This window comes from Varroa destructor, unplaced genomic scaffold (assembly GCF_002443255.2).
Source record: "Varroa destructor unplaced genomic scaffold, Vdes_3.0 BEIS01000006.1, whole genome shotgun sequence".
NCBI classification, from domain to species: domain Eukaryota; kingdom Metazoa; phylum Arthropoda; class Arachnida; order Mesostigmata; family Varroidae; genus Varroa; species Varroa destructor.
In genome coordinates, this window is record NW_019211459.1 from 1945135 (window position 1) to 1972906 (window position 27772).

The following is a 27772-nucleotide window of genomic DNA, read 5'->3' on the forward strand; positions in this document are numbered from 1 at the left end:
TGTAAGTTAGGAACTAAATTAACACGACTATACTAATTCTTAAGTGCGCCCTAGGATATCTGAAGACGTCACATGTATGTACTCTTGCCAATGATGACAACTAACGACAAATTCGATCTAGAAGTTCGCCTGCGATCACCGTAACTCGTTGCTAAATCAAATACTAACGGCGGTTAGTATTTGTGAGTCTCTTTAATTTGGGTTTGTCTATTGTTGACAAGTTAGAAGTTTATCCTGTCTTACAGCAGGAACATATATGAATGTTAATCGACGCCATTAAGTTAGCAATCGTCTAGTAATCTAATGTATCATGATAACGTTACAATAAATGTATCTGATGATATTATCCTCAAATGCTCAAGTCATCTCGTCTCTAAACACTAGAAGAGGGTAAAATGTATGGATTTATATAATGTTCAACAATAGATATGTGCCGATATATTGAAAAATGTATTTTTTTTTAGTTTTCATAGTTCATTATAGTTTTCATTTTACTAATAGTAATAGCGTCTCATATCGTCTTAGCAAGAAATACATACTGTACCATCTTTATATATTTTATATAGTCCCAGTGATAATAATCATCATGCAATTGTTATTCCGAGCACATGCGTAATGTTCGTTAGCTATGCTTAGTTTGTAAGAAAAAAAAAGGTTGTAATTTAAAAAAATCGTTATTATATGAAAATCAAGATTTTTTTGCATATGTGAGAATTGGATTTTCTGTTCAAGTTCCATTCAGTTTATATTGTTTCTTGTTTATTATGTTTATATTGAAATTAAGTTAAACTACGTTAACGAAGGTGTATTTTCGCAAATATTTTTTTCCTCTGTTTAATGAAGCTCGGATAGGACAAAATCTCGAAAGCAATCTGAGGCGAGTCATCAACAAGAGACAAAAAGGATGAATAAGATAACTGTAATTGAATTGTGCTCTTTCGGTGTTGAGAAACATGTTACTCTATCTGAAAGTCAAGGTAATTCGTCGTAGTTATTATAAGATATTACGATGGTACCTTAAGCTATCGGCTAGCGAAACGTTTATCAATTTATTAATATATTCAATTCAAAATTAGCCAGATTATTAACAAATTCAGTTATTATATTGTATTGCTTACTCCCTCTAGCTTAAATCCAACCGTTGCTTTGAAATATGTTTAACCATTTCCAGGGTTTCTCAGTTTATAAAAAAAAAATAAACCAAAAAGTATTAGAGATCACTTAGTATTGAGCATTATATTTCAACCGATGAATCAGAAAATAACAAAGTTGTCAGCTGTTGTTACTACTACTACTACTACTACTACTACTACTACTACTACTACGTCTGTAGTAAATCTTCCAAATTCTTCTAATTTGAATCGGCTAAAACACAATGGTGAACTTGCGCGAATATTTCAGCTTTGACTGGGCACAAATATACTTACACGCGGGACTAAAATGATTGATTACGCATAGCTTAAAGTAGTATTCAGACGCTAGAGGTGACCAGCTTATCGATGTTAGTCTTCTGAGATGAACTGTATAAAATGCAAGCATTTTTCCATGCTAGACATTCATATTGTACATTTTATGTATAATATGAATATATAGCCTTGTGATAATATGAATCTCAAAACTAAATGGGCCTGCGATGCCATCTCTCTAATGTATCACTACTACCAAAAGTAAATCCATAGACAGGTAATAGGAACATGTTTAAATTATAGGCAACAAAATTAAGAAAAAAAAAAATAACCTAAAATGTTATGCAAGATCAGGTTTACATTTGATTAATAGCTAAGCCTTAAAATAAAGCTTTACCTAATGAATCTTTTAGTTCAATACGTACTGATACCATGCCTGTTTTGCTCTGAATTCGTTATATTTATTGAGGTTTAATCATTAGCGGGCATTTTATGTTTTATAAAATTTGATTACGATGATAACATACACATTAAATGAGCGAACGTGTTAGCCGTTAGGCTGAACGGGTGAACAGAGCAGTAAGTACTAAAGCAAAAGGTCTTGAGCGTTGCTACAGGATAGCCTCACCGTTAACACTAGTTTTGCACAAGTTGTTTAACCACAAAAACTTGTAGAATTTAGAGTACTGAGTAGATCGGTATTAAGGAAAATGATGAAAGTATGGGATGGGGAGTCATGCGGACATGATCATATTCTGCATACGGCCACGTATATCAATTTGCTGAACCAAAGATCGTCAATAAAACTTGTTCTTATGCCAATCACCGGCGGTTGCTGACACGACACAGGCCTTCCACGATGCGTCACGGCACGCCGCGGTGAAATTATAATTATTATATTATTAATCAGTATCTATAATTATTGTAAATTATATTACGAGTTGGCTGGTTTCTTTACATTACACATTAACATACATTAGTATGTTTAACTTGTAAAGACGGCACCAGATGGCAGCACTGGGATGAGATTATACGATAACTCCACCGATCCGATCTTCTTCTTTGAGAACCTCGTAATAGCTTCGCACAATAACGATATAAATGATCTGAAACCAACACAATTAAAGACGATATGAACGAAACGAGGTTTTTCGACCTGGTGAAAGAACTGTGCCAGTAATGTCACACACGGCTAGTTCCCCGTTAACCACTCCATCTTTGCGTTATTCCAGTATTGAAACACACGTGTATCACAATAAAAACTCTCTATAGTAAAATAATCGGAAGGGCAACTCAACGACAATAAGCTGATTATGAAATGGCATCGTATGAAAAGTAGAAAATTGTATTTACACAGCATTTTATCCCACAACGATAATGATACAGATGCTCCGCCTGAACTAATTTAACTGGGGCTAATTTCGTAGGCTTCTTTGCCATAGCGAGCATCCGTTAATTTGCTATTTTAGGAGCTAGACAAAATCTTTCTTTCTACGAGATAAAGTGGAAGATACTAAAAATACTAAATTGAAATCGCTCAATCACGATGCCACACAGTATCGTTTCTGATGCTCACGGATTTTTCAACAATTCGCCATTTAAGCTCTTTTGTGACTTTACGACTTTCCGAATGTTTGAAAGCTTCGTACCTCGAGGGGTTTTGACCTCCCGTCAATCCCAAATTCAGTGTTAATGGATTATTTTTTTCACTGCTCGCGCCGGAGCGACACTTGCCAATATCGCTTGATGCACGGGTACAATTAAAAAGTTATTCGCGGATCAGAGAGGAATATTTTCAAATAAATATAACTGATGAGTGGTCTAGGTTTCGAATAGGAATTGTAAACTTGGTGAACGAAGGTTATATCAAGTAAATATTATGGCCAAATTGACGCTATAACTTTTTTAAAATCTGTTTTTTTTTTGTTTTTAAAAAACAATTCATACGAAAAAAACATCCAGGCCTATAAAGGGCAAATATCACAGATCAGCTAAGGTTTGCTATTGCATAATCAAATAGAATCTTTGAATTTGTAAAGAAAATGCATTGATTAAAACTCTTGTTGTGAAATATTTCGCTTTCAGGTCGCCCATATCGAAAACGCAACCGCAATGATGCGTAAGACATGAACGTGTTTGACTGTGCCTGACCGTGTTTGAAGTTCTTTAAATGCTAAATGATTCGAGAGATAATATCCGTGCGTATATTTCTAAAAATATCAATGTGATGACAAAGCCGTACGGGGTAGGGTCAAGTCCTCGGCGATTTGAAAATTATATATATATATATATATATATATATATATATAACTTGCCCATTTTGGTAGCTGTATAGGACAAGCTATACAAAATAAAATGCAGGTACACTGCAAGACGGCTCAGATAAACTGTGAGCTCAGTATTCCAACCGTCTGAATATCTGCTTTATATTTTTCGACAAAATTTTATAACAAATTACAATAAAAGAATCCATTAAGCGGCAGGCCATCTTTATCGGAACAAGTGTATTGGTTGTATCTACTTTAGATAAAAGATTCCATTTTGGAAGAGAGGCATTTGCCTTTGTCGTTTCGTCACTATTTTACTATGCTATATTTAAGGTCCCATTTAATTCCTGACCGTTCTTATTATCGTCCATTATTACTCTGGGACTTTCGTGTTGTGTGCATTGGTTGTTGTAGTAGTCAAGATTACCGGGTATCGCTATCGGTCATTGCAAAGTTACAGTATCTAAAACCTCTTGAACAACAGCGTTATCTGAAATTATTTCGACATGCCAACGCTTCTTCTAAAGTACACTGTAAAATGTTTTTTTTTTCATCTAATGTAGCGCCATCATCCCCTAGATAAGTAGCCTTAAACTAAATGATCATCATTAATTCCTTTGTTCCATAAATGCATACTTCAGCAGGACCTTTTTGAGAAGAGAGATAAAGTACTCACCAGAACGATTACGTTGCCCGCTGAAAGAAGGATGCCACTTCCCAGATGCTGAAATTAAAAAGAAAAGGAGCGTCGTCGTATCACTTGTCTTGTTAATACGGCAATCTGGGACCATAACTCTATTAAGCTCTTTTCCTAAGGGCACTTATAAACTCCAACTCTAAAAATATTTCATATTGAACAGCATTTTTGAATTTACCGTAATTTATGGTTCGAGCTAGACCTACTACAAGACCAGGGCAGTAAATAGAATCATTATAGTCCTTCTTAGAATAACTATGGTCCTGTTTATGTTTACCTATCATGTTAATGACGTTTTGTCCTTTTTGTTTTTTTTTTTTCTATTTCTGTTTGCTTTTAAATGCTCTTGAATTTAATAGATGATAGTTCTAATCGAGTCTAATTGCCTAAATATGAGCTGGTATTCGCTACAGCATACTCTAATATTTTGTCATACTTTGTAACTGAAAAGACTTCTTCGAAGGTAAATCAGAATTTAAAAAAAGGAAAAAGAAAGCTGTGAATCTCTTTAGAAATTCGGAAATTCTATGTTGAAAACAGCCAAATAGAGGCCCACAGTTTACTGAGCTATACTTTGCTTATCACACGGTTCACGTACTAAGCCCGAGCTAGCAAACATATCTATCGGTCACTGATACTCACTCCGTATTTCGAGCCGTCGATCCAAGCGTATAGGTAGAACATGACATAAATAATTTCTTTGATTACCATTACGACGGCTACACCAATCCAGGGAATAAATAACTGACGCCGGTACTGAAAACAACGTAACGTTCGCACTTGGCCTGTTTAATTTTTGGGCTGATGACGTAACGTATCTCTACAACAGTTATTCTACGCGTTAAACGGACACACGTGCAACATTAGTAATCTTTTTACTACAAATATATTTAGGCATATGTAGCAAAGTTTGCAATACGCTGCAATACAAGCACGAAAACCTAAATACAATGCAGATAGGACGTCTTAAAGCAGAAACTTTTCTTTACCAGAATAATGCCGATGAGGAAGATGACGTTGACGATAATGAAGGCACAATCAACTATCATACCGAAAACGGCGCCCGTATACGAGACTGTCAAATTGAACATTTCAATGAAAAACACACGTTTTTAGCTTGTGATATAAAGTTCCCAGTTAACTTATATCCGCTGAAGCATGAGATGAGCATCAGTGATTAAATTCTAATTCACCAATCACCATGTCATACACTGCAGGGCCGGATAGGACTACGTCACCTGATCGCTGCAAGCGATATACGTTACTGTTGTGTAGAAAGTGTTTACAATTGACTTCTTTCAATCTACCAACATAGATAAATAATGCAGTGTTCCCTTTAGCCTGAACTGAAACTTTGCTGAGTTGTATGTCTTTAATTCTTTCCAAAAAAACGAGCACACGGAATTACAGCTCTAGCTTCCAAATATAGCTATAATTATAAGAACACATTTTATCTCTATAGCCTTTGGCGAACGTCAAGCAAAACGTGTCATACACAGCAGGGTTTTAATGCCTAATACCGCTCCAAACAGGTTGACTGGTCCAGGACTGGAATCCTGGACTGGACAAACGTTCCCCACCCTGGTTGATATTTTTAAATAGAATCGCTACCGGTAAACTGTGAATTAACCGAAAAGATGGCCAGCACCTATTACGGGTGTCGTTAGGCAGCTACATTGAACGGGGTGTACAAACCCTATCAGTTGTCGTTTTGTCTATCAAGCAGCCTTTTTCGAAAGAGCTTCAGAACAGTTCTAGACAGGTCGACCGAACCCTTTCTGGGTTCGAAAAACCTACTTTAGACTCAGCAAACCGTATTCGACCACTTTTTCCGGATAAAAGTCCCTGCTGCGCACGGCACATATGCTCTTTGAAGTTGTTGGAACTCAAGGAAGATCAAAGTTCACTTTTTTCCCCATTTATGTTTTTTCACGTTTGAACTAGGGTTAAACTTCATTGACCACAGAGCTAGATTGCAACAACTATGCGAAACAAAGAAAATGTCTTCAAGTGATATTTCCGATTGCTTCACGAGTCGATATTGGAAAGAAAAGTAATCGAAACAAAGTGCGACGACAGCAGCTGGAACATGTGTATTTCTGGCCTTTTTTTTTTTTTTTTTTTTTGAAATTAATAGACATATTGCTTCGCACGCTTGTACGTTGTCAAATGTGTTTATACGAACTGCCTGTTTTCGAGTACGTTCCTTTGACGTTACTGATTTCCATAATATCACCATACTGGACAATTTGCCAGAGGTACAGCGTCTGTAAAATAAAGTCAAAAAATACATTAATTAGAGCTAAAATATTCGCAAGTAAGTATTAGGTTCTAGTGCACTTAATCATTCAGTCACAGTGCGCAGGAAGATGACGGAAGTATATACGATTAAAATTAACAACGCATTTCAGATTTTGTATAGCCTACATTTTATCGTATTTTCCAAAATAGTACTAGCATATTTTATTCGTTTCTTAATTTATCAACCAAGGACTATTGATTTGGCACCGTAATGGCCTACTTTAAAAAGGGGTGATTCGAATAATATTCATATGGGTACAGCTTATGCTATCTAGGGACATCTTAGCTGAGTCTGACTAAGATAAACACAGAATGATGAACGCACAATGCACGAAATGGCTATCATCACACAGGAGGCCCTTAGGCTGCAGCAAAGGCAGACTTTGGTTACACGAACGGCCATTTTTGTGATGAACGATTAGCTCTCTGTGGTTGTTGTTATTGTTGTCTCGAGAAGATCAATGATTGATGATGGTGAGGCCCAGTCCAGCTGAAGCTATCCAGAGAGTATATATAGAAAAAAATTCCCGCAAGAATCAACAAATGCGAAGACGTTACTAACAGGAAAAAAAAGGCAGAATCACAAGGAAAAGAGATACATATACCTACGTAAGGTATGGGAAAAACTGTTCAACGAAGATGTTGTCCGTGTTACATGATCCAAAATCCGTCTTATTCTATTTGGTTGTATCGTGTTCAATAACACGAAGATTCATGCAGTTCTTGCAATCTAATCGGATCTTTTCTAGTTCAATTTTAAAAACATAAAACAACGAATTATTAAGGTTGTCAAATTATAACATTTCGCAATTGCCACATTACCATGGTCATCACCTCTCCAATTGTTGAAGTGCTTGCGCTTCATAAGTTTGCCTTTATTTATTAAAACAAATTATTTTTACCTATCGATGCTTACCAGCTGCCTAAGGGCAACCATTGCTGACCCGAACTTCAATACGACATCGCGAAATACCTAGATCACTATATAATACAGTTCGCTTTAGAGCACAAGAAGATCAAGGCAATCCCAATGTTTCTTCATATGCTTATTTAATTTCAATTTGAAGAGCTGGGCTGAGCCTAGGTAAGAGAATCATCACAAGACAAGAAAACGCAATTGAAATTAGGGCTAACCCTACACCGAAAAGCAACCCCGTAGCAAACACGTTTTTTTGAGCATACATAATTGTTCCCGCAAATTATTCTCTATGAAGAGCTCGTAGTTTCTTAGGCAAAGACTACATGCTTGGCTTTAAAACGTTATTCAATCGCGTTTTTGTTTAAGATACTTTCCTTAAGTACCCCGATTAAAGCACTAATTGCACTGGGTCCCCTAAGATCATAAGCTTACTGGCTTGGCTGTTATGTTTTTCGAGATTTCTATTCGTTTTTTGTCATAGAAAAACCTCTCAAAGTCATTTTATTTATTTCGAATCTCTTTTTTTTTCCAAAACTTATGCTAAACATGCACTCGGAATTGTTAGGAGATGTTAATCCAACGTTATCTCAAACTGCATTTACTACAAAATTCTTATTTGGGCTACATGCGACAACTCTTTTCTATGTTCAACCAAAAAGAAATAACAATCCATATCGAAATCTGTAAAAGCCTCATTTATTACAAACTTACTTTCTGTTTGAAACATTTCACTCCTTTCAAGTTTTGTCGACCTTTATATGATTCGAATAAGCTCATTATAATCAATGTTTAATAATGAATAAGCGTTTTAACATAATAATGGATAAAGAAAATCCCAGAGAGCTTGAAAAATATCAACAAAGAGGAAAAATCACAAGATTTTTGTGAAAATATGTTTTTAGGAACGTATCAAATTCTATATTTTTGGGGTTTTGGCAGGCTTTTATATGTACTGATCTATTAAAAAAAAAAATTCCAAATGTTAACGTTGACTCCAATACAATAGATAGAAGGGCCTTAGGTTCAATATAGTTTGTAGCATGGCGGAGAACCAGTTGGTGTGGTTTCGTAGTAGGCGTTTCGAGGTAATCTTTCGCAAATCTTAACAATGTCTTAACGGTATCCTCCGTGGTAGGTTACTATGGCCTACAATATAATTACAGAAGCAAAGTAGCCCGTTAGGTAATGAGTACAACAAACGAAGTGAACGTAGCCAGCACTTTTGTAGGTAGGTACTCGAGCATGAGCTGTCTTTTTTAGCGCACGATTTCAATATGCTTATATAATTTTTACAAATTTTTAGAAAAAAAAAAACATTCCTTTCCAACGACAGGCAAAAATATGAGTGGATGCAATTGCTAAGGACCCGAAATATAGTTTAGGACAAGAAGCTAGATTCTAAACAACCATTTCCAAATTTGTCGCAAATTGATAAACATAGTATAAATTTAGTTTTACAGCATGAAAAAATGATGAGGACAATGATGGGAACAAAATGCAACAAAAAACGCAGACAAAAAAAGGCAGACCAACTAGTCGTTTTTTGCTAATGCTGAATGCATTTTACACCTTCGATACTTTTCACAGACAGATGTAGGCCAAAAGATTCTTGTTCCTGCATTCGTGGAAATGTCGAGATTCAAAGTAGCTATATTAGTCCTTTTTTGTATCAGTTGCACATTGGAGATGTCAAAATCTAGTAGCTTTGTATCATTTACGACAACGAACGTACGGCTATGATATAAAACATGATCATTGTCCCATCAGACACATGACATTCTATCAATTCATTCTGGTTAAAGAGAACATGTAAAAAAAAACCGCAAAGATTTGCGGCGCTGTGTGAACAAAGTTATAAACCTCAGGAAATTTACACGAGGCTTCATGAACTTTTCCTAAAAACTGATGACCTAGTACTGAAGGTTGCAGAAAACGAAAGCATTGAAGGGACCTCATAAACTCACTTAAATTTATGGGTTAATGTGAAGATCTCGGTTGGGCAATGTGGTCATTTGCTAAAATCCCAAAAACTAAACTATGCTGTAATACTTATTTTCTAGTAACCATCTGAGATCAATGTAGTTCCTAAATTCCTGAGAATGAGATCCGACTTACTCTCAAGGCGAAGTACAAATAATACCATCCGAGCGCATCTGCACAATTACACGATCATAAACCGAAAGGCGGAATGGCATCAATTCTTCGTGTTTGCATCGGATAGATAGTTTTACAATTACTTAGTTGATGTATGCGCTAGCAAAAAAAAATACGTGCCACTGGGGTCAAATACTTAACGTAGATCGTGTATTCGTTTATCTTGCACGATTCATAAGTGTATCTCACATCAACTTCTAGAACCACACTACCTTATAATTCCAACAGCTCATTTACTGATTGCAATCAACAAGTACCGAAGCTATACTACCTATAACGCGGACCATCCACTAGTATCGTAGTCTTAGCTATCCGTTCTTCCGCTGAGAGCAGGTACATAGAAGAGCAATTGCTCGTCTTGCTAACCACCAAAATGCACAACACGTCGATCGTTGCACAACGGCCACCGCGGGTCTTGCGTTACAATGCTACAGCCATTATTATTATTATTCTCATTTCTTGTTGCTCTACATTGCCACTGCGAATACGATGCCAACTACAACGAAGACCACCGTATTACTTAATCATGCGGCTGATCAGAAGGCCCTAATTGTTGAAGCTAGTCAACAGTCGCTAGCCGACCAGCCGTATCAACTGGTGGATCAACTATATTCAGCCATACGGTTAACGTTGGCGGCCAACGCGCACACATCTGAGAGTCCTTTTTTGGCCTGGCTGTGACGATTCCATAGACACCCTTCCTCCCAACCATTCATTGGCCCACCGTTCTTCCTTCGGCAAGTCTCTTCTTTGGATATTCGTAATTTTTCGAGTTTGTTCGACGCGGTTCGCAAGTGATTTAAGCGATGAGTAAAAACCACGCGCTGCTACATCAACGAAGGATATGTTTTGGCAGACGTGAGCAACATAACAGACAGGGCTTCCGCGTTGAACATCCGCTCTTGCTACTAGCGTACAAAACTTACCAGCACGGTTACGATTTTCACAGGGAACAAAGAAACGAGAAGGCTTTTCCGCCATATCGAATAGAAACATACGGTTATAGAGCAAAGCCTAAGCACTATCGTATCAAATAGAGGGCATCCAATCAAAACATCCTGGTAAAAGAGAACATTTTGTCATCTAATGTCGCGGGTGTATTGTATAATTTTTACATGCCTAATACATGTTCTAGCTTGTCCAACGAGTTGCTACTCACAGCTTAATACCGACGGAGGATGGTGGACAAGGGGCGCCCTCCTGTCATGACTATTTGCACGTATGCTCGAATGTCGAGGTGTTCTCTGCACGAATGGAAGTTATAATAGATTGTGCGCGCGGAAGCGAAAATATTTCAGTCGTTACCAACTTGTTATGATATAACCCGTATGCATTTGATCGTCTGGTCAATAGGGTTTCTGAGATGGCAGAAAGCACGATGGGACTCTACATGCACACATGAGTAACCGATGTGATAAATTTGTATTCGAAAGATAGTGTGTTCATGCTAGGAGGATTTCGTAAAGCTAACTGAAAAGCCTGAAAGCTAGCTTTCAAAGGTAGATCTCCATTTCTGATTCATTAATGAAACAATATTTGGCAAGGTGAGTTGAAAAATCAGCAAGCAGGAAATGGAAAATCAACATCAACTAGTTCATACTCTAGAACCTTTTTTATTGTTCCAAATTACGTATGCCCGTAATTCTGTGTGTTATTAATACATACAACATACAGGGTTCCTCTATTTGTCTAACTACTTCGAAACCGTCCCCTAACTAACGTACTCTAGTTTTCATTCGACGGTTCCATGGTAGCTAACCTAGAGAACTTTGACGGTCTAATCTAGTTACACAAGTTACAGTAATAGCTTCCTTTAAGTACGAATGTATTCTAGGTATCACGTGGCTATCAAATCTGTTTCGGTATTGTTAAATAAATGTCGGAAGTCCTTATTCGGCGATTATCTATGTTCAGTTGACAATTGTAGTGACCGCCGCCGACATCTGAGTGACCACAACATTGCATCATCAACAATAGACGTACCACTTCTCGTTAAAGACAATAAGGCTACTTCTACGAATACCGTAGACGGACAATGTTTACGAAGCAATAGCAGACTCAGTCCAAGCAACGCTTTCACAGAGGCTTCGTCAACAGCTCGTAAGGTCAGGGCTTTATTGGTATTAATACAACGATGATATATCGCTGTCAAGTCAACAGCGTCAACAATATTCTGGCCAAGGGCTTTGCATGGTATGATTTTACGGTCATAGTTCATGCTTGAGCATATCTTCAGTATACTCTATCCACCAAATAAAATTGTGGCTTTTATTCAACACACACAAATATGTTAGGCTTTTAACTTTAATAAACGATTTTTACATGGTTGAGGATTAAGTCTATGAGGAGCGGATCTTTGTCTGTCGGCAAGAATTGAATACCCTGACTGAAGTGTTTGTGTCGATCGGCGCTAGCTTCAACGTTAGACGCCTGTTTAGGACACTGGAAGGCTACCTAGGTTGTATACAATGAAGTAATTCAACGTTTCGCTGACCAACACCTTTGGGTCACCACCAGACCCGACCTGTAAGCTGTGCTTACTAATCACCATCTGACCCATTTTTTCTAACCACCTTATACGATGGGTTTTGCGTTACGGCACTTACAGGCAATTTTTTTCGGCCGCATTGGAGTATCAATTAGAGAAAATTTCCACCGTTTTAAGCTCTCTAAGGTATACATATTCATTGAATGAGCACTATAAACTGAATGTACGTACTTATACAACGAAGCTTTACGAAAGCAAATGTCTGTATGTATAGAAATTTTACAAAAATTTCTATACATACAGACACCAGTTCAATGAATGCGCAGAGTAAATTCAATTAAACAACGACGTACAAAGAGGATAGAGAATACCGTCAGGGGCGGAAATCAAGTGTTCGTGTGTTTAGTTACAAACGAGTGCCGTGAGCTCACCCGCCAGCGAGTTCAGTGCGTATTACTGCGGTATCGATCGGGACAAACTGGAAAACTTAGTCCATTAGTATTGTGACTAAACAGTGAGTCGCGTAACCGAGCAAAAAGCAGCGAAACAAAAAACAAAGGAGATTCCAAACAAAAGGAGTTAGAATGAATTGTTGTGGAGGCGTTTACTCAGGGACTTATGGATCTCCAGTTTACGGCGCTCCCGATCGCTATGAAAACTATGGCAGATATGTTTCTGGTCAGTGGGCTCGTGGGCTCTGGGGCTCTGGTCCAGAAGGTCCAAGCAGTGTTGTCCAACAGATCTGGCAAGGCACACGCACCGGGCTCACGGGTGTCGCGATTTCAACCCCATTCACTCTTGGGCTAACAGCCCTGTTATACTTTACGGGAATATTAGGAGAGCGTGATCCTTCCAAGCTCGGTTTCAAAGACACTACTAGTATCTACGGTGGACCGATCACATTCGGCGGTGCACATAGACCTCATGCCCATACCCTGAGCTGCCAGTTTTACAGAGACTAATTCAGAAACTCACTGAAGGGGCGATGGCCTCTTCCCGCAGACGGATAGTTTGAAATTTCGTGACGACGCAAAATACAGGTCCCGTTTAGACTAATAAATTGAGTTACCCTATAGCTCACGAACTAAAATTGGGTTACGATATCTGCTAAAACGAAATAAATCTCAACTGGCTATGAAAGAAAAATCATCAATTTTTTGGCGTGTCTTTTGGACATTCTTGCGAAAATTGTGGATTTGTGTAGCGTAGGAGAGCCGTAGTTAAACTTGAGGGTCATGTAATTAATTATAACGGGTTCATTCACATATTACAACTGATTGATTTGATAGATCGAACACGTGTTTAAGCAAAACGACATCAAAGCCGTGCACGGCCTATAATTTGCCAGGTATTATTGAATGTCGGCTGGGTAAGAACTGTAAAAGATGTTCATTACAAAACAAAAACGATTCCTAGCAAATCCTGCTATAGTGAATTTTTTTTCTTGTTGAGACATTTTACTATCCGCATTGCAACCCCATAATTCATTTCTTGTTTATGGCGTCATGGCCGAACGCAGTCGTTGCGTCTATCAAAAAGTACATCACTGACCATTTATGATTATTTATTTAGTCGAAATATACCAGCCAGTGCAGTGGGGAAAGCCGAACGGTAGTGGAAGGTGAGAGGCTCGAAGATTTCCACCGAACGATACTCAACTCGTCACTTTACCACCTAAGGTGCCCAAACATTGAAATGCAACTCGTTCATTTATTTAGGATGTCAGTTTTGTTTCTAGTTATACAAATGCGGCCGCATCAGTTTATTGGCGCAAAAACAAATTGTAGGATCCGTTATAGAACCTGATTCTTTTCCGCAGGTCGCAGGTCACTACACCGAAAACATAGCTCTGGTTAATCCTTATTAATGCCACATTCTTACTTCGAAACTTAGTGACTTCTGTATTTAATAAATGTTCAAATGTTTGTTAATACTGCCACAAATGATGCGTGTACGTTTAAAAACACACTGCACATATCATCGATTCTTCCGTCTACGGCTGCTATTATTATTGCCTGGTCACTAGTTGAGGCTCCGCATAACGCCTGCCACAGCCACTGATGCAGCTACCAGCGGCCGACAAGCTAACAGAGTTCTAAACAAATACGCCCGAAATCAGTAGTAAGTTGTTCTGTTTCTTAGAAGCCTTACCCCGGCTGGAGAAAAAGCGGGAAAAGAGCCTGAAAGACTAGCTGTCCATACACGCTTCGTACTACGCGGTGCCAGACCCCTACCCTGCCACCAAACGGCCGCGCGTGGCACTTTCCGATCTGTTAAAGGTTAGAAGCACCGCAGGCAGCTCACCATGCTCAGATACGTAGTAGCAGTAGTAAGCGGGCGTTATAGCTACGCATTGCTATAATAAAAATCTGAGCCTACTAGCACTGATGGGTGCAGCAGCTGAGTGCAGCTACACAGGACCTGAAAAAAGACGTAGCAGTCGTAACAAAGACGACAAAAGGTTCTGCCCGACGACCGTATCACTGTATCGCATGTAAGAACCGTAAGAGTCGGAATCGATCGGCACGACTTAAGTATTTTGGCTTTTCAGAGTTGAGTGAGCTTACCTGTCATTCGGCAGATGTCATAGAGATTCGAATGAAAGGTGAAACGAAGAGGGGTTCAACTGAGGGGAGAGAGGAGAGACCGAACCCTTTTATGATACTTCCTGTAGTATTAGTTCTATCACCACAAAAACTGCGACTATGAATTGCATTCTATGCAGTTGCAGTGAAATGCAGACTACCAATTACGGATACTGCTGCTTCGATAACGTGTTGTAAACGCACCTTGTCTAACATAGTGTAAAGAGGCGATCAATCTGCTGCGAACACTCAAACAACTTCAACAAATGCGCTGGCCTATTTTGCTCACGTGTCAGTATAGCTCTTGATTTTATGCCTAATTATGGATTTTTTTAACTGTTTTTTATTTATGATCTTATTTATATAGAAGCATTTAGGCACATGTATCTTTTACATACTTCACAGTTGTCATGGAATTATATAAAACATGACGTGAAACACAGCGTATAAGTACTGATTGTACTGTGTGAGTACAGCGACTGCTTGATTCTCAAACTATATTTAATAGGTGCTAAATAAACCTTTAGGCCAGCAGCTGTTAAGAGGGTTAGAAATGGATACTACCGATGCTTACCGCTATAGTGATACAACGACGTTAAAACTACAAACAATTGTGTGTTATGCCATGGCTGCGTGTCCGGCAACGCTGACTTGATGCCCGAATGCCAGCTTTGGTCCGTTTATAAAAACCTTTACAAATGTTATAATTCTACAACAGCGGACGCGGCAGTATGGTAGAAGTTGCAAATGCGCTTTTACTAAGTAGCTACTGCAAAAGGGAGAACAAATATAGAAAATTTTGGCCCTCTAATTCAGTGAGTCCTAGTCGACGTCATTATGCATGAATCATTAAAGGGCTGTAAATTTGATTGAGGTATATTTGCTTATTTCAAATAAGAAGACCCTAATGTACGCAGGAGCGATTTGTTTCTAAGGCAACTTACATGAAGTTCTGTAAGCGCATATTCTTGCTTTGAATGAATTGAATAAAGCACTAAGAAAATAAAGGTTACTTGTGAGGGCTGAAATCCTTTCAAGCCGTCTATTGTGCACAAGATGTGGCTGCCGTAGGGAAATTGTTTTTTGCGAGTTTAGTAGATGTATTATACAACATATATTGCAGACCACTTTTAGAAAAATCGAATTATGTTCACCTTTGGCCATACATCATAACCGAAAAGATATAATGACGATTACGGCGAGACCCACCTATAAATGCGTTCAATAATATAATCTTACATAGCAACGTGAATACACATTTAGTCTATTTAATAGTCATCCACCGATTTCAACCGATCAAGAATTCCGGAACCTTTAGCAGGAGGAGGATGGAAACGAAGACTATAAAAGGCATCCCTATTTTTTAGCGGTCATAGTAGTTTTACTTTTTAGCATTGTCACCATCATGGGATTCGTTCGGCCTAACAAGTGAGGCTACTGCCGCGTCACTCATAGAAGCCGTTTAGCTTTCAGACGGACATCGTTTGTCGTGTTTGAGATCTGCCAACTTAGTTATGCCGAATGAACGCCTTGTCGTTGTCATCACCAAAGAAAAAGAATAATAAGAGACAATTGAGGGCTTTTGGGTGAGCTTGGCCTCCGTAGCCACTTTTCATTGGTTTCAACGAAACACTCTACTACTGTTCACTAAGCAATTCTCTTTCTGTGTTATACCTTCTCTATAGGCTCCTCCTTTTGTGGCCTTCGGTACTATCCTTTGGCTAAAACCTTCCTTGCTTCTGTTATTATCCGCGGGTCCCCCTTTGTGTTGGTTAATCATGCACTGCTCTTTTTCATATTTGTCAACTACCGTATTTACACAGATAGGTACCAATTTTGCGCCATTACGGCGGTTCGAGCTATCAAAACTTCGCGCTCTTACCGCAATCCATCTGTAGAATTAGTCGGAGTTGTACTGAAAATGCAAGCCAATACAGAGTGCGGAAATAAAGGCTTAGCTCCTATTTTACCGAAAAAGAGTGATGGTAATCAACAGGATATGTCAGAACCAGGTTATACAAAGATAGGGGTTGGCCTAAGAAGCACTGACCACTATTACGTTAGCAAAATTTGATGACCGGTAATAATGTTAGTGCAAACTAAGGCCAATGTGCATTACTGGAGAACCAGAAGCTGCAATTTCAGGTTTCGCTGTCCGGCATATAACGAGATCAGTTTAAGCATCATAATTAACAACCATAAGAATGTCCTTGAATAGCAAAGTATAGATGCTACTAGTAGGCAACTATTCTATAATAGCTGCCTATTATTAAGTTCTCGTAACCTTCAATAAAAAATCTTCTGCAAGAAATTTCAACACTGAAACTTATCCAGGAACTCAGATTGGGTATAGTTGTGTACATTCTATATTGAAATATAGACGATGCAATAAGGAATGTTTTATAACTACTACACCGTTAAGAAATACAGAGACGATTATACATAATGCTTGCATAGTACTCGGATGCCTCAAAGCCGAGGTAACTTGTCTTCATTTAATAGCAGCTATTTTAAAGTTATATATACATATATATATATATATATATATATATATATATATGTTTGTATAATACAAATTACACCGCATTCAGTACAGCTTTCAAGTAAATGGACTCAATTTACCGCAGCGAATCAAGCACTGCTATCTCTCCACCAAACAGACGTCACTTGCGGAACTTCTCAAGACGTTGATTCTTAAACTTCTCGATTGTTCTTTCTGCAGCAAGTTCCAATGTCCTCGTGTGGACTGCGTTGACTCTCTTTCGAAAGTTTAATATATCATCACCTAACATCCATGCCTCATGGAGTTCGTCCATTCTGTAAATGAAAGTTAAAACAGATAGAAAATTGAACAGACTACGGAATACGGGACTAAAAACAGTATAAGAATGTTAAGATCTTACTACTCTTCTGAAAGTAGGTCTTCGCTATAGAAGCAGCGAACACTTCTTTACATGAAGGTCCTCATTTTGTTACAAATTTTCAGCCGAAAGCTTCTAATAGCGCCAAGATGGGTGGTAAGTTCGCTCTAGCATCCGGCGTCATTTCTCTGATTGGAACAAATGAAGATGACAGCGTATGGACAAATTCCACAAAGGGTTGATACATTCTGTTAGCATACTGTTCACTGCAGCTGAGTTTACGTAGGAAATTCGAATAATGACTTAATTATTTGTCAAAGCTACAATAAAAAAATTCATTGTCGGGAGAAATCGGAAAATCAACTCAGCCGTTCGAGCTTTTGTGCCGGGCCACGATAGGTCACCAGCACTTCGTCGAGCACAAATTATTTACATATATATATATATAGCCGGAAATAGTTTAAAGGCCTGATAATTCCATTTACAAACAAACTTATTTTCCATGTAGAAACTAATGAATCACCTTCAACTAAATTCTTTCAATTAACGTATGGCGAATCAAAATTTCTAGAACCAAGCATTGGTTTCGGAGAGGTCTTGAGCACACCCACGTATTACTTTTTCTCCATTTCCTTTGTATTCCACTGTGAGAATTTATGATATAACAGCGACGGGACCTTAACTGACTGGAATCAAAATGTTCCTCAACTATTAGCACATGGCACTACATAAATAAACCTTTCCTTTCGAAATCAGAATAATCAGTAGGCTGCGTTAACTGCTGAGCGCATAGCAGAATAAATTCTTTCTCCAGGCTTACTCGTACTCAGGCTTGCCCTTATAATCTTATCACATTATTGATAGGGCCAGGCTTTTTTAATTTGCTAACTGAAAGAATTTAGTTGAAAGTGATTGATTAGTTTCTACGTAGAAAACAAATTTCTGTGTAAACAGCATTATTAGTCCTCTAAACTATTTCTTGCTCGACGAGGCCCTCCTATCCTACCGTGGCCTGGCACAAAAGCTGGAACGACCGAGTTGACTCTCTGATTTATCCCGATAATGACATTTTTACTGTGGCTATCGCTACTGAACATATCGCGGTAAATTTTGAAAACTAGGATTGGCCTTTAGGGGCAACCCCAATGAATGTGTTTTTGTTTGACTTATATGTATGACAGCACACGGGGCCATCATCATGACACTCTAAACGCCGTTGTTTTTGTCTTCTTATGCAGCGTAAAAACAAGTTTAGCTATGTTGAAACATACGAGTTGTTTAGACTAGCTTCCTCACGAGCTTCTAATTTGTACATTAAGATTGGTCCTTTTTCTTAGGCAAAGCTTCGCATCAAAAAACAGCCAACCTCAACAGTTACAACTTCTGCACACGCATCCTTCACAAATAGCAAATAAAAAAGGCTATTTTAAAAACAGACCTCACATCAACAAACATTGTTTACGCTTACATAGGTAAATTTTACGCTGTTCGGGACTCATACGCAAAATTAATATTAATAGCATGGCAGAGGTAATGACACTTCGGCAGTTCAAACTTTTCTGCTTTCCATCGTGGCAACCGCATCACATACCTACTGTCGTTGAGTTTTTTAAGGTGAATATAAGTTCCCCGGGAAAAAAATCCGTACAGGGTTTCTATCTAACACAAGTTAGAGTATCGAAATCGAATAAATAGACTGTATTACATAAAGAATCGCTCCTCCATTTCAGAGCTTCTTGAGAAACAAAAAGTTTGTTAGTGGATGTTCTAGGCAATATTCTATTCATTTTAGGTATTTTATATAGATTTAGAAGTCTCTAATCCTCTATACATTGATGCATATATAAGACGGGTCCTTACTTGAGTTCGAAATCCTTTGGGTTACAATCGCCCTCAAGCTGTCCTACCTCGAACTCCACTTGTAAATCCGCGTCTATAAATACCCTTACTTGTCTACAACGCCAGACAACGCTAAAAAAGCAGGTTAAACGCCGATAGTTACGCCATGCTACATTCTAGGCGAATATTATTATATAAACATTGATTTATATAAATGTATCTATAGTCTTGAATATGATAATCCTTTAAGAATCTACGTCATCTAGAGGGAGTCAAATCATAATGGCCGTTTCATCAGCTCAAAGTTTCGTTTAAATTTAATTAATTAAGCAAAAGCTTAATCGTTCATGTCTAGGAACTTTCCACAATTCTTTTCATTCTCTTAATCCATTACGTACATAAAGAGGAACAGTGGTAATCATTTAATGTGTCGGACGCCATGTTAGTTTTTCTAGCTTAGTTAATTATTACTTTCCTTCGACAGTACAATTTCTTTTAATTACAACATTACTATTATTCTTAAATGGAGCGATTATTGAAAGAACTATACCAGGATTCTAATATTTCCAGCTAGCTGAATCAATGAGCCAAGTTTTATTTTCATCAATTGAATATATTAACTGAATGTAAGCGGCCTTAAGGCTAACACTTACCCTCCAAATGACACCCTCTTTTTTCCGGCGATGAGCGCAGTGTCCGTCTTTAACCAAAACTCGACGCCTTTGAAGGATGCCCAATTCGCCTCCAGTACTTCGATGGCTGAACGTATCTTCAATTCAGCATCCGACCACGAACTCGCACGCCATACCGTGCCCTCACAATTTCGAACTAGCGCCCTCCGCGTCCATGTAACCACGAGAGGGGCCAACGCAAAAAGACCCCCACTGCTGCGGTGCGGATCTGTCTCTGTGCAATCGACAATTTCGCCTTGTACATCACCTCTCGGGAGTTCGCGGCAATCGATTCTGACTAGAGCAAGGTCATGTTTTGAGTAACTGTGATAAAGCGAAAAAAGTCAAAAAGGTGTGTGTGTATGCTTTGTATTGTATGCTCACGGCATTTTCTCATAGAGCCCTAAAAACACCTGGCGTTAATATCGTTATCGAGCCCAACAAGCCCATTTGATCAATGTAGACCAAGAACACATTTAGCATCTACGTATTTCGAAAAGCTTACCTAACAGAAGCGGATCTTGTTTCGAAGTTACACTCAACATAAATATCCTGATGCGGAGCGACTTCCTCTAGTTGAGCCTTGTTGATTAAGGGCCATGGTTTGGCGCGAACTAGGAACTCGTTTACGCGTGAGAGAAGCGCCTTGAAACCGTCTTGCTCCGAGCGCATTTTGTCCAGCTGTCGTCTATAAGATATACAACTACGCTATTTTCCTCATTACTCGCAAACAATACAAGCGGTGATGTGCGCTATCTGAATCCGAAACAATCTCAAGAAAGGCTTGCACCATAATCAAATCAGTACATACGATCAGTACATTTACAGTTTTGGTCAATCAATCTCTTAAGTTACAGTTTATTATTTTTAGTGGTGCCATCTATTGACTTTGAATGAGGCCGCTTAGTTTCTTTTACGATGTTCCTTTAGATCGGTAGAGCACCAACTCTAACCAACGCATACCTCAGGTTTTCCTGATATCCTGTATTTTCCTCAGGCACAAGCGTTCTTTTCAAGGCAGCGGCGTCCATGCCATATTTGACGTGTACCTTCACTGGGGAAGTGACGGGCGGTAACTTTTTTGGAGACAACATTGTTATACCTTTAAAAAGCTCGGGAAATTCTTCAGAAAAGCAAAAGCAAAATATTGCGGTGAGTATTCGTAAAACCAATACAAGGTAAATCTTGCTGAACTAGCCAGTTATCTTGAACTATGATAGAGGTTCTACTCGTCATTGTGCGAAATCGCAACCCGTTTAATTTGAGTGTTACTTACCTTTGTGCTAGTTATATGAACGTACCTGCAAGCAATTGGTCCTCCGTGAAATTTTGTTTTGTTGCAAGTGAAGTTGGTTTAATGGAATTGTTTAAGTTTGTTCGCTGTGACAGCGGCGTGCCAAACGGGGACACTCCGCTCCGGTCCGATAAAGTGCGACCCGAAGTTTCACCGAAATGGCTGCCGAAAATGATATCAGTGCAGTCATGGAATCCCGGGATTTCGGGTTCATCGTGCAGAAGACTCACCTCGTCGTCACGAGAAGCCGGCTTCTTTAAGTCCAGAAATATAAACCCATTATATTACAAAGTCAACTAATAGAGCGAACCCTGCATCCTCCCCTTAAGCTAACCACAAGATTTCTTCAAAGTAATATACTTTCGTACAGTTCATTATTTGTCTAAGTCTACGCGCAACTGAATTTGAAGCTAGGAGTTACTTGATAGACAAAGTTGATCATCAAACCTATCATATCTTCTCTGATGAACATCATCATAATCACAAAATCATAATATGTCAATCAGACTATCTAGATTTACCTCAGGAGACCTGGCTATACTGTAGGTTTCATTAGCGATTCCCACGCCAACCTTAGTCTGGTTCAACGCTGATCGATCTCCAATTTTCAATAGTCGGTCTCTCTTGCCAGCTTCATCGCATTCCCTATACGATAGCCGTCCTTTCGTAAAAGTCGTTTCCGTATGATTCCACTCATTGCTCGGATCACATTCTATCAGCGGTGCCTCGATTTCATCAAGAGGTTGAACGCCACTTACGTCCAGTTGGCGATCAAATCCTGGTTGGCTCAAGGTGTCATTACATGTACGGTCCTGGAGGTCGTCGCTGTTGTCTTTACTGCCTCTGCTATCGTTGGTATCTTTGTCGCTGCCAGAAATCTCCGGATCTTCTTTACATTTTTCAGCAGTTCGCAATATAAACGTCCGACGTTTACCAGCTGTTTCATCGCGCTTTTCGGTTCCAATAAGAGCTGACGTTTCATCCACATTTTGACAATCATTCGCTCTCACCTCTTCGTCGCTAACTGTGGCAGAAGTCGCTTCGTAGATTGGTAATATGCTAGCATTTTCCATACGACTTGGACCTTGTGCTTCATCAAGCTCTTCACAACCGGAGATTATTGCCGACGTCGATGCCGCGAAGGACCCCTGAGATTCATTTAGTCTAGTCGCATCATCTTGATGATGATATTCGATGTCGTCGGTTGCGGTCTCATGTTCATCTTCTTCATAATGTTCGTTGTCTTCGGTCACATCCGTGCAATTCATTGTCTCAATATCTGTACAGTTGAAAGATATAAATTCATTCCTAATTGACATTGATGCCGTTACAACACTTTCTTGCATCAATGAAGTGCCGGCATTGTATGCTGTATTGCTCCGATTCCTGTGGGAGCTTTTATTTAATTTGCTGAGATCATCGTAGCAGGTAGAATTCTCGAGGCTGTCTGCTGACTCACTGTGATCCGCGGTGCTTGCTTCGTTAGCTGAAGGATTTTTTTCAATAAACGTCTCTGACGGCTAACAGAAAAACCAGAACCTAATTTAGTATATTTAGCCGTTTGGTCATAATAGCTTTTTACGTTTACATTGTTTGGTTATCAACAATTTTTTGAAAATTATTTCAATCACAGTTACATAATGATATATAAGTTAAACGTGAACTAAGTGAAAATTTGGGTACTGAACAAATATATAAATAATAGACCAATTTACTAATATACAATTTTAATTTTCATATAAATGAGTAACTGTCGGCCGCGTTATGAGTATCTTGACAGCGTTTTGTCACAGTTTGATTTTACAGTATACACAGATGCTTTCACCTACATCAATACACGAAGAAAGATTTGGCGGAGGCAACGACTGATATACTGATTCGCTCCGAGACTCATCTGCTCGATTTCTATTGATAGAATATAACTTGCTGTTCTCCTCAGACGAAGGCGAGCGCCGAGAAAGCTCTTCGGCCATAGTTTCATCAGGCATTATATTTGAAAACCGAATACCCGTAATAGTATTATTTGCGAAGGTGTACTCGTGGACAGGGTTGATGTTTACGTTGTTCCGTTTACGTTCAGCGCGACCTGAAAAGAGAAACACTTTAACGACTTAATTCATTTTTTTTCTGGACTCTATGTTATTCGACATGAAATGAGACGGTTCTCAGATTTTACAGACGGCTCGTAAGAAATCATATTCATGAGCATCCCGACCTTTGATCCAAACCCCTATAGGTACCAGGGTCTTACTTATGGAACCCGTTCGAATATAAAGTGCATGATTTGCACAGATAGTTTGACTAGACTTCCAAAGAATTATCACCTTGCAGAGCAGCCTTAATGCCGTAAATGTCGGGCCTGGTTTCCGCTGGAAGAAGTCCTTCAGCGACCTTGCGCAACTCCTCTCTCACGGGACCAGTTTTTTCGTCGCAAAGCTCTACAGGGTGAGTTTTGTCTTCCTGTTCTGAAGATTTCCGACGCGTTGGTTCTACAGTATAGAAGAAAAAAAAACATCATGTTCAACTTAGCACCATTAGCTAGTAGTTTCACGGTTCTATCCGTAACATGAACTGTATCCCCTCAAATCAATTTAAGAAAAAGCTCTACTTATGGGAACAGGTTACCTTCTGGTGGTGTTAACGACGGACAGACCGCTTCAGATTTAAGAGCAGCATTGGATTGACCCGAGGTCTCCTGGTCACTGACGTTTGTCATAATCACACTTTCTTCATCGTCATCTTTAGCTGCAACTTCCGTACATTCACCATCGAGCGGGCCTTTGCTATGTTCCGTGTCGCTGATCTCTTCATCATCCAACCAACCAGCATCTTCATCATTTCTATCTGATCAATGATACAATCGTAAATGAAACAATAAAATTGCTTAATTCGGAATATTCAGAATAATTCATCACAAAAGATGACTTCACTTGAACGGCATTATTTTCATAAAAACAGCTTAACTTAAACTTTACCTGTTAGGTTCAACTCGGCCCTGTTAAATCTGGCGATTGCTAAGTTCTCTCGAATATCGGATAAGGTCTAGCTCGCGTTTAAACAACTTCTAGAAATTATGGCCGTGTATTGCAGTGCAAAGTCTCGTCTACAAACTGCCATCTGCTGAAATGATTCAAATAAAATTTTGAAATAAACCACATTCTGGCATACCTTGAGAAGGAGTGGATGACAGTGACATTTCCATGAGTGCAGAGGTGTCGGGAAGTCCGTCTAGAGTGGAATTGCTGCTATGGAGTCTTTTAGAGAGGTTTCTTTGCTGAAATGATTCTTGATCCATAAGGCAAGTGCCATGCAGCGAAGACTGCGATATATAATCCAAATAATGCAGTAATTAAATTAGGCAGTATTTTTCGTGTATATCATTGTCAATGTCAAAACAAAATAGTGGCTTTCAACATTTTCAATTGTGATGTAGATATGGTCTCTCTATAGTTCAGTAATTCACACGGAATGAATCAAACATTATTTCAACACTTTCTAACCCTGTTCGGCCATTTGTTCCGACCGTTACCTATCACGTTTCTTATTATAGCAAACATTTATTCCGTATCTTGATCATCTGCAAAATAACTATATCAGAAAACTTCACGTGGCGTACTTGTTGATCATGCAGGGTCGACATTTCTCCAAGAGAAACTGAGGAACAGTCCCCCCCAAATGTGGTCTGTTTCGATTCATCGGAATCGACCGAGAACACCCGTGTCTGATTGCTGACGCTAAAGCTTACGCGTTTATTCAGAGGACGGGTCAACGTGACCTCGTCGTCGTCGCGTTTTTTTATTATCTGCAACAGATCAGATGTAAAAGAGATCCCTTTTTAAGAGTGCTTTTTAGATGTTAAAACAACGCAGCGATGTGCGCTATAGATGCGCATTGTTAACCGTGCCTTTAATACGTATCATTCTGCCTTCTCTAATGGCCTTATATTTACAGGTCTTAACCTCCTGAGCCAGAAACATCGTTTCAGTTTTTTCGCATAATTATTACGTTGATTAACACCATGTATATATATTCAGAGGCTAATAAACACCTATGTGAGTCATTTGGCGACTAAGTACTCATAGTATAAATATATGATATTTGCATACAGAGTAGATAATTTTGTTGGGGTAATTAATAATGTCAGGAAAGGTCTTCTTTAGCTATTAATTATTATTAGTTAATTTTAGAAAGATAAAATGAAATCTTTTATAATAATAAATAATAATAACAATAATAAACTTAAAGCTACATTTTACATTGTGCCTAAAATATTTCAAGGATTCATGTAGCGTTATGATCTGCTAAATTATTGAATAAACTATAAAAAAAAAACAACGGATTATCACAGATATAATATGGTATACTATTATTATTATATCTATAGACCCAACTATTTATTTAGTTTTATCGAATGTATGTTGCATTATTAATATAAAACAATTATAGGGATAATCGAGAAATATTATTATCATGACAGCTGGGCAGCTCACGAAGTATACAACGTATCCTGCTTTTTTCCTTTAGAGTTTGGAATGGTGCACTCTATGAAAGGCTTTAAAAACATTGAAATTTATACAATGGAAACCTTATCTGTTGTTAATAAAGTTGTGTCCTCTTTATAAACGCTCCAGTTCAGATAAATTACTACAAGTCTGGTCAACAAACAGTTTCCCAAAAAAATATGTAATCAGGAGCCAGGCCTTTAAAAATATTAAATAATATGTTCTTCTTATGTAGTAAGTAGATGTAATTACTAATTTTTTTTTAAAAACATTAGGCACATCTTTGATTTGGGATTTTAATATAGTTAATCAAAGATGGGATCCAGATTCTTTTATAAAAAGTTTATGGGAAACTTACTGATCGTCGCCCGTGCATAATGGTGGAGCCGTTAACCTGCTCATAACCGTTGCATCAGCGGTATTATGAATTCAAAATCGAAACTACCCGCGCCGTAATGGAGGACAGCCGGGAGGGAGCTATTTGAGAAAGGACACAAGAAACGCGCGGCGGACGTCAAACAGTTGAATCAAACCCTTTTAGTAATAAAACATTTCTAATACTTTGAACATTGTTGCGTTAACTTTCGACAAGAAAGCTAAGGTATGCTTAGGAACGTCTGGCTTTGGATCATATGGCCTGCACCATTTCTGCGCTTGTGTGTGAGAAACAGCTGGTTCAAACCCGTCAATGGCCATATACATGCATATGTATATATAGAAAGAGTGTGTGAACAAAAATATAAAATGTTCAGTATTCTAAATTCTTTATATGACAGGTGATGCTCTTTACAAATGCAATGCATAAACATATTGTCTCAATACCCCCGAATTTATACAACAGATATAACCCACTTGAGCAAAGAAAGCTATTACTTATATATGCGTGTAGCTTGTAATCGATCGACCTGAGCAGTCGATCCTCAGTTGTCGATAACGGGTGCTCTCATCTGTGTTGCAGAAGGTCTGTTCAGTACCTGACACGCAACAAATTTGTGTTTTGCTGAACCGTTTAAACGAATAGAGCGAGAATGGAAATAGATCGGAAAAAATCGGTGAAAATTACGCTACGCTGTCGGCTTTACTCTCTGGATTGTTTTAGTTTATGACGAGTAGTCTATGGACGTCAACGACCTTACAAATTGGTCCTTCACTTGCATACCTTTTCGCACGACATATGTATGGTGTATTTGTACAACAAAAACATCGACCAATAATAATATTTTTTATTCTACCCTTGATTTATTTAAGTGTGTTTGTTATCTTTTTTATTATATCCTATTTTATATAGTTTGTCCACTTATGCGCTCGTAAGCCACATATCCTAATTGTGTATATGTGTAATTATTTCATTGCTATTTAATTTCCGTGCTCTGTTTAGCTGAGTCGTTCTTAATGATACTTTGTTTGTAGACAAAACTGTCACTGCATGTGTGTTTGTGTCACCCTCCAACGTTGTCTTGGCGAGCTGCGGAACTCATCATCACCAGATTCAAAATGTACGCTATGTGTAGCTTACTAGACAAAGATTAATCAATTCGACCAACATCTGCATAACACATGAAGCTATGTTAACATAAACGAGCTTTTTTTAAAATAAGCATTAATATATATATATACCGTAACCAAATCTCGAGTATCGTAGATGCTTCGGAAGTCGACTGTCCCCTTTCCTTGTCCCTTCGTCTTTTCCAGTTCCTTCGGCCAACTTACTTCAGCATTATTTCCAGTAACTGTTGTGTTTGCTCATTAGCTACTTCGTCGTACGATGTAACTATACAATAATGTAAT

At 38.5% G+C, this 27772-nt stretch overlaps 2 protein-coding genes and 1 long non-coding RNA gene across 19 annotated transcripts; 1 reads left to right on the forward strand and 2 right to left on the reverse strand.

Annotated features, from left to right (window-relative positions):
* Positions 1-1841: 1841 nt before the first annotated feature.
* Positions 1842-14319, reverse strand: LOC147754725 (uncharacterized). Of its 7 annotated transcripts, none has more exons than XM_086992643.1 (7): positions 14114-14319; positions 6997-7167; positions 6556-6637; positions 5360-5445; positions 5013-5126; positions 4350-4397; positions 1842-2512 (listed from the first exon to the last, which is right to left on the reverse strand). In XM_086992643.1, exons 2-7 carry the CDS (start codon positions 7072-7074, stop codon positions 2435-2437), a joined length of 486 nt encoding a protein of 161 aa, XP_086848769.1. In that variant the 5' UTR covers positions 7075-7167; positions 14114-14319; the 3' UTR covers positions 1842-2434. The 7 variants fall into 7 exon arrangements, with proteins under 7 accessions (XP_086848769.1, XP_086848768.1, XP_086848765.1 ...); XM_086992642.1 differs by lacking the exon at positions 14114-14319 and adding an exon at positions 13816-14095; XM_086992639.1 differs by lacking the exon at positions 14114-14319 and adding an exon at positions 10904-11044.
* LOC111253054 (uncharacterized) lies at positions 8265-26487 on the reverse strand. Of its 4 annotated transcripts, XR_015330024.1 has the most exons (15): positions 26343-26487; positions 25099-25284; positions 24651-24801; positions 24108-24326; positions 23807-23971; positions 23312-23568; positions 22004-23002; positions 21490-21736; positions 21152-21311; positions 20694-20876; positions 20171-20512; positions 19539-19649; positions 17440-17634; positions 16492-16732; positions 8265-8736 (listed from the first exon to the last, which is right to left on the reverse strand). XR_015330024.1 is itself a non-coding variant. In XM_086992617.1 (13 exons), exons 1-13 carry the CDS (start codon positions 26358-26360, stop codon positions 17481-17483), a joined length of 3189 nt encoding a protein of 1062 aa, XP_086848743.1. In that variant the 5' UTR covers positions 26361-26487; the 3' UTR covers positions 17254-17480. The 4 variants fall into 4 exon arrangements, 3 of the variants coding, with proteins under 3 accessions (XP_086848743.1, XP_022667649.1, XP_086848742.1); XM_086992617.1 differs by lacking the exons at positions 8265-8736; positions 16492-16732 and having other exon boundaries at positions 17254-17634; positions 21490-21733; XM_022811914.2 differs by lacking the exons at positions 8265-8736; positions 16492-16732 and having other exon boundaries at positions 17254-17634; positions 20171-20482.
* LOC147754726 (uncharacterized) lies at positions 11054-24377 on the forward strand. Of its 8 annotated transcripts, none has more exons than XR_015330030.1 (7): positions 11148-11288; positions 11659-11937; positions 12353-12418; positions 20211-20540; positions 21186-21340; positions 23814-23927; positions 24103-24377. It is a non-coding gene; the product is annotated as an uncharacterized LOC147754726 (long non-coding RNA). The 8 variants fall into 8 exon arrangements; XR_015330028.1 differs by having other exon boundaries at positions 11659-11849; XR_015330029.1 differs by lacking the exon at positions 12353-12418 and having other exon boundaries at positions 11054-11288; positions 11659-11844.
* Positions 26488-27772: the final 1285 nt, after the last annotated feature.

Coding starts and splice junctions, on each gene's coding strand:
- LOC147754725 (XM_086992643.1), bottom strand. CDS start 7,074: ATGGCCGTTCGTGTAACCAAAGTCTGCCTTTGCTGCAGCCTAAGGGCC. Junction 5,446..6,555: donor AACGTACTCGAAAACAGGCA/GTTCGTATAAAC, acceptor TCAATTTGACAG/TCTCGTATACGGGCGCCGTT. Junction 5,127..5,359: donor TCCTCATCGGCATTATTCTG/GTAAAGAAAAGT, acceptor CGTTGTTTTCAG/TACCGGCGTCAGTTATTTAT.
- LOC111253054 (XM_086992616.1), bottom strand. Junction 24,802..25,098: donor CGACCCTGCATGATCAACAA/GTACGCCACGTG, acceptor TATATATCGCAG/TCTTCGCTGCATGGCACTTG. Junction 24,327..24,650: donor GTCATCCACTCCTTCTCAAG/GTATGCCAGAAT, acceptor ATCATTGATCAG/ATAGAAATGATGAAGATGCT.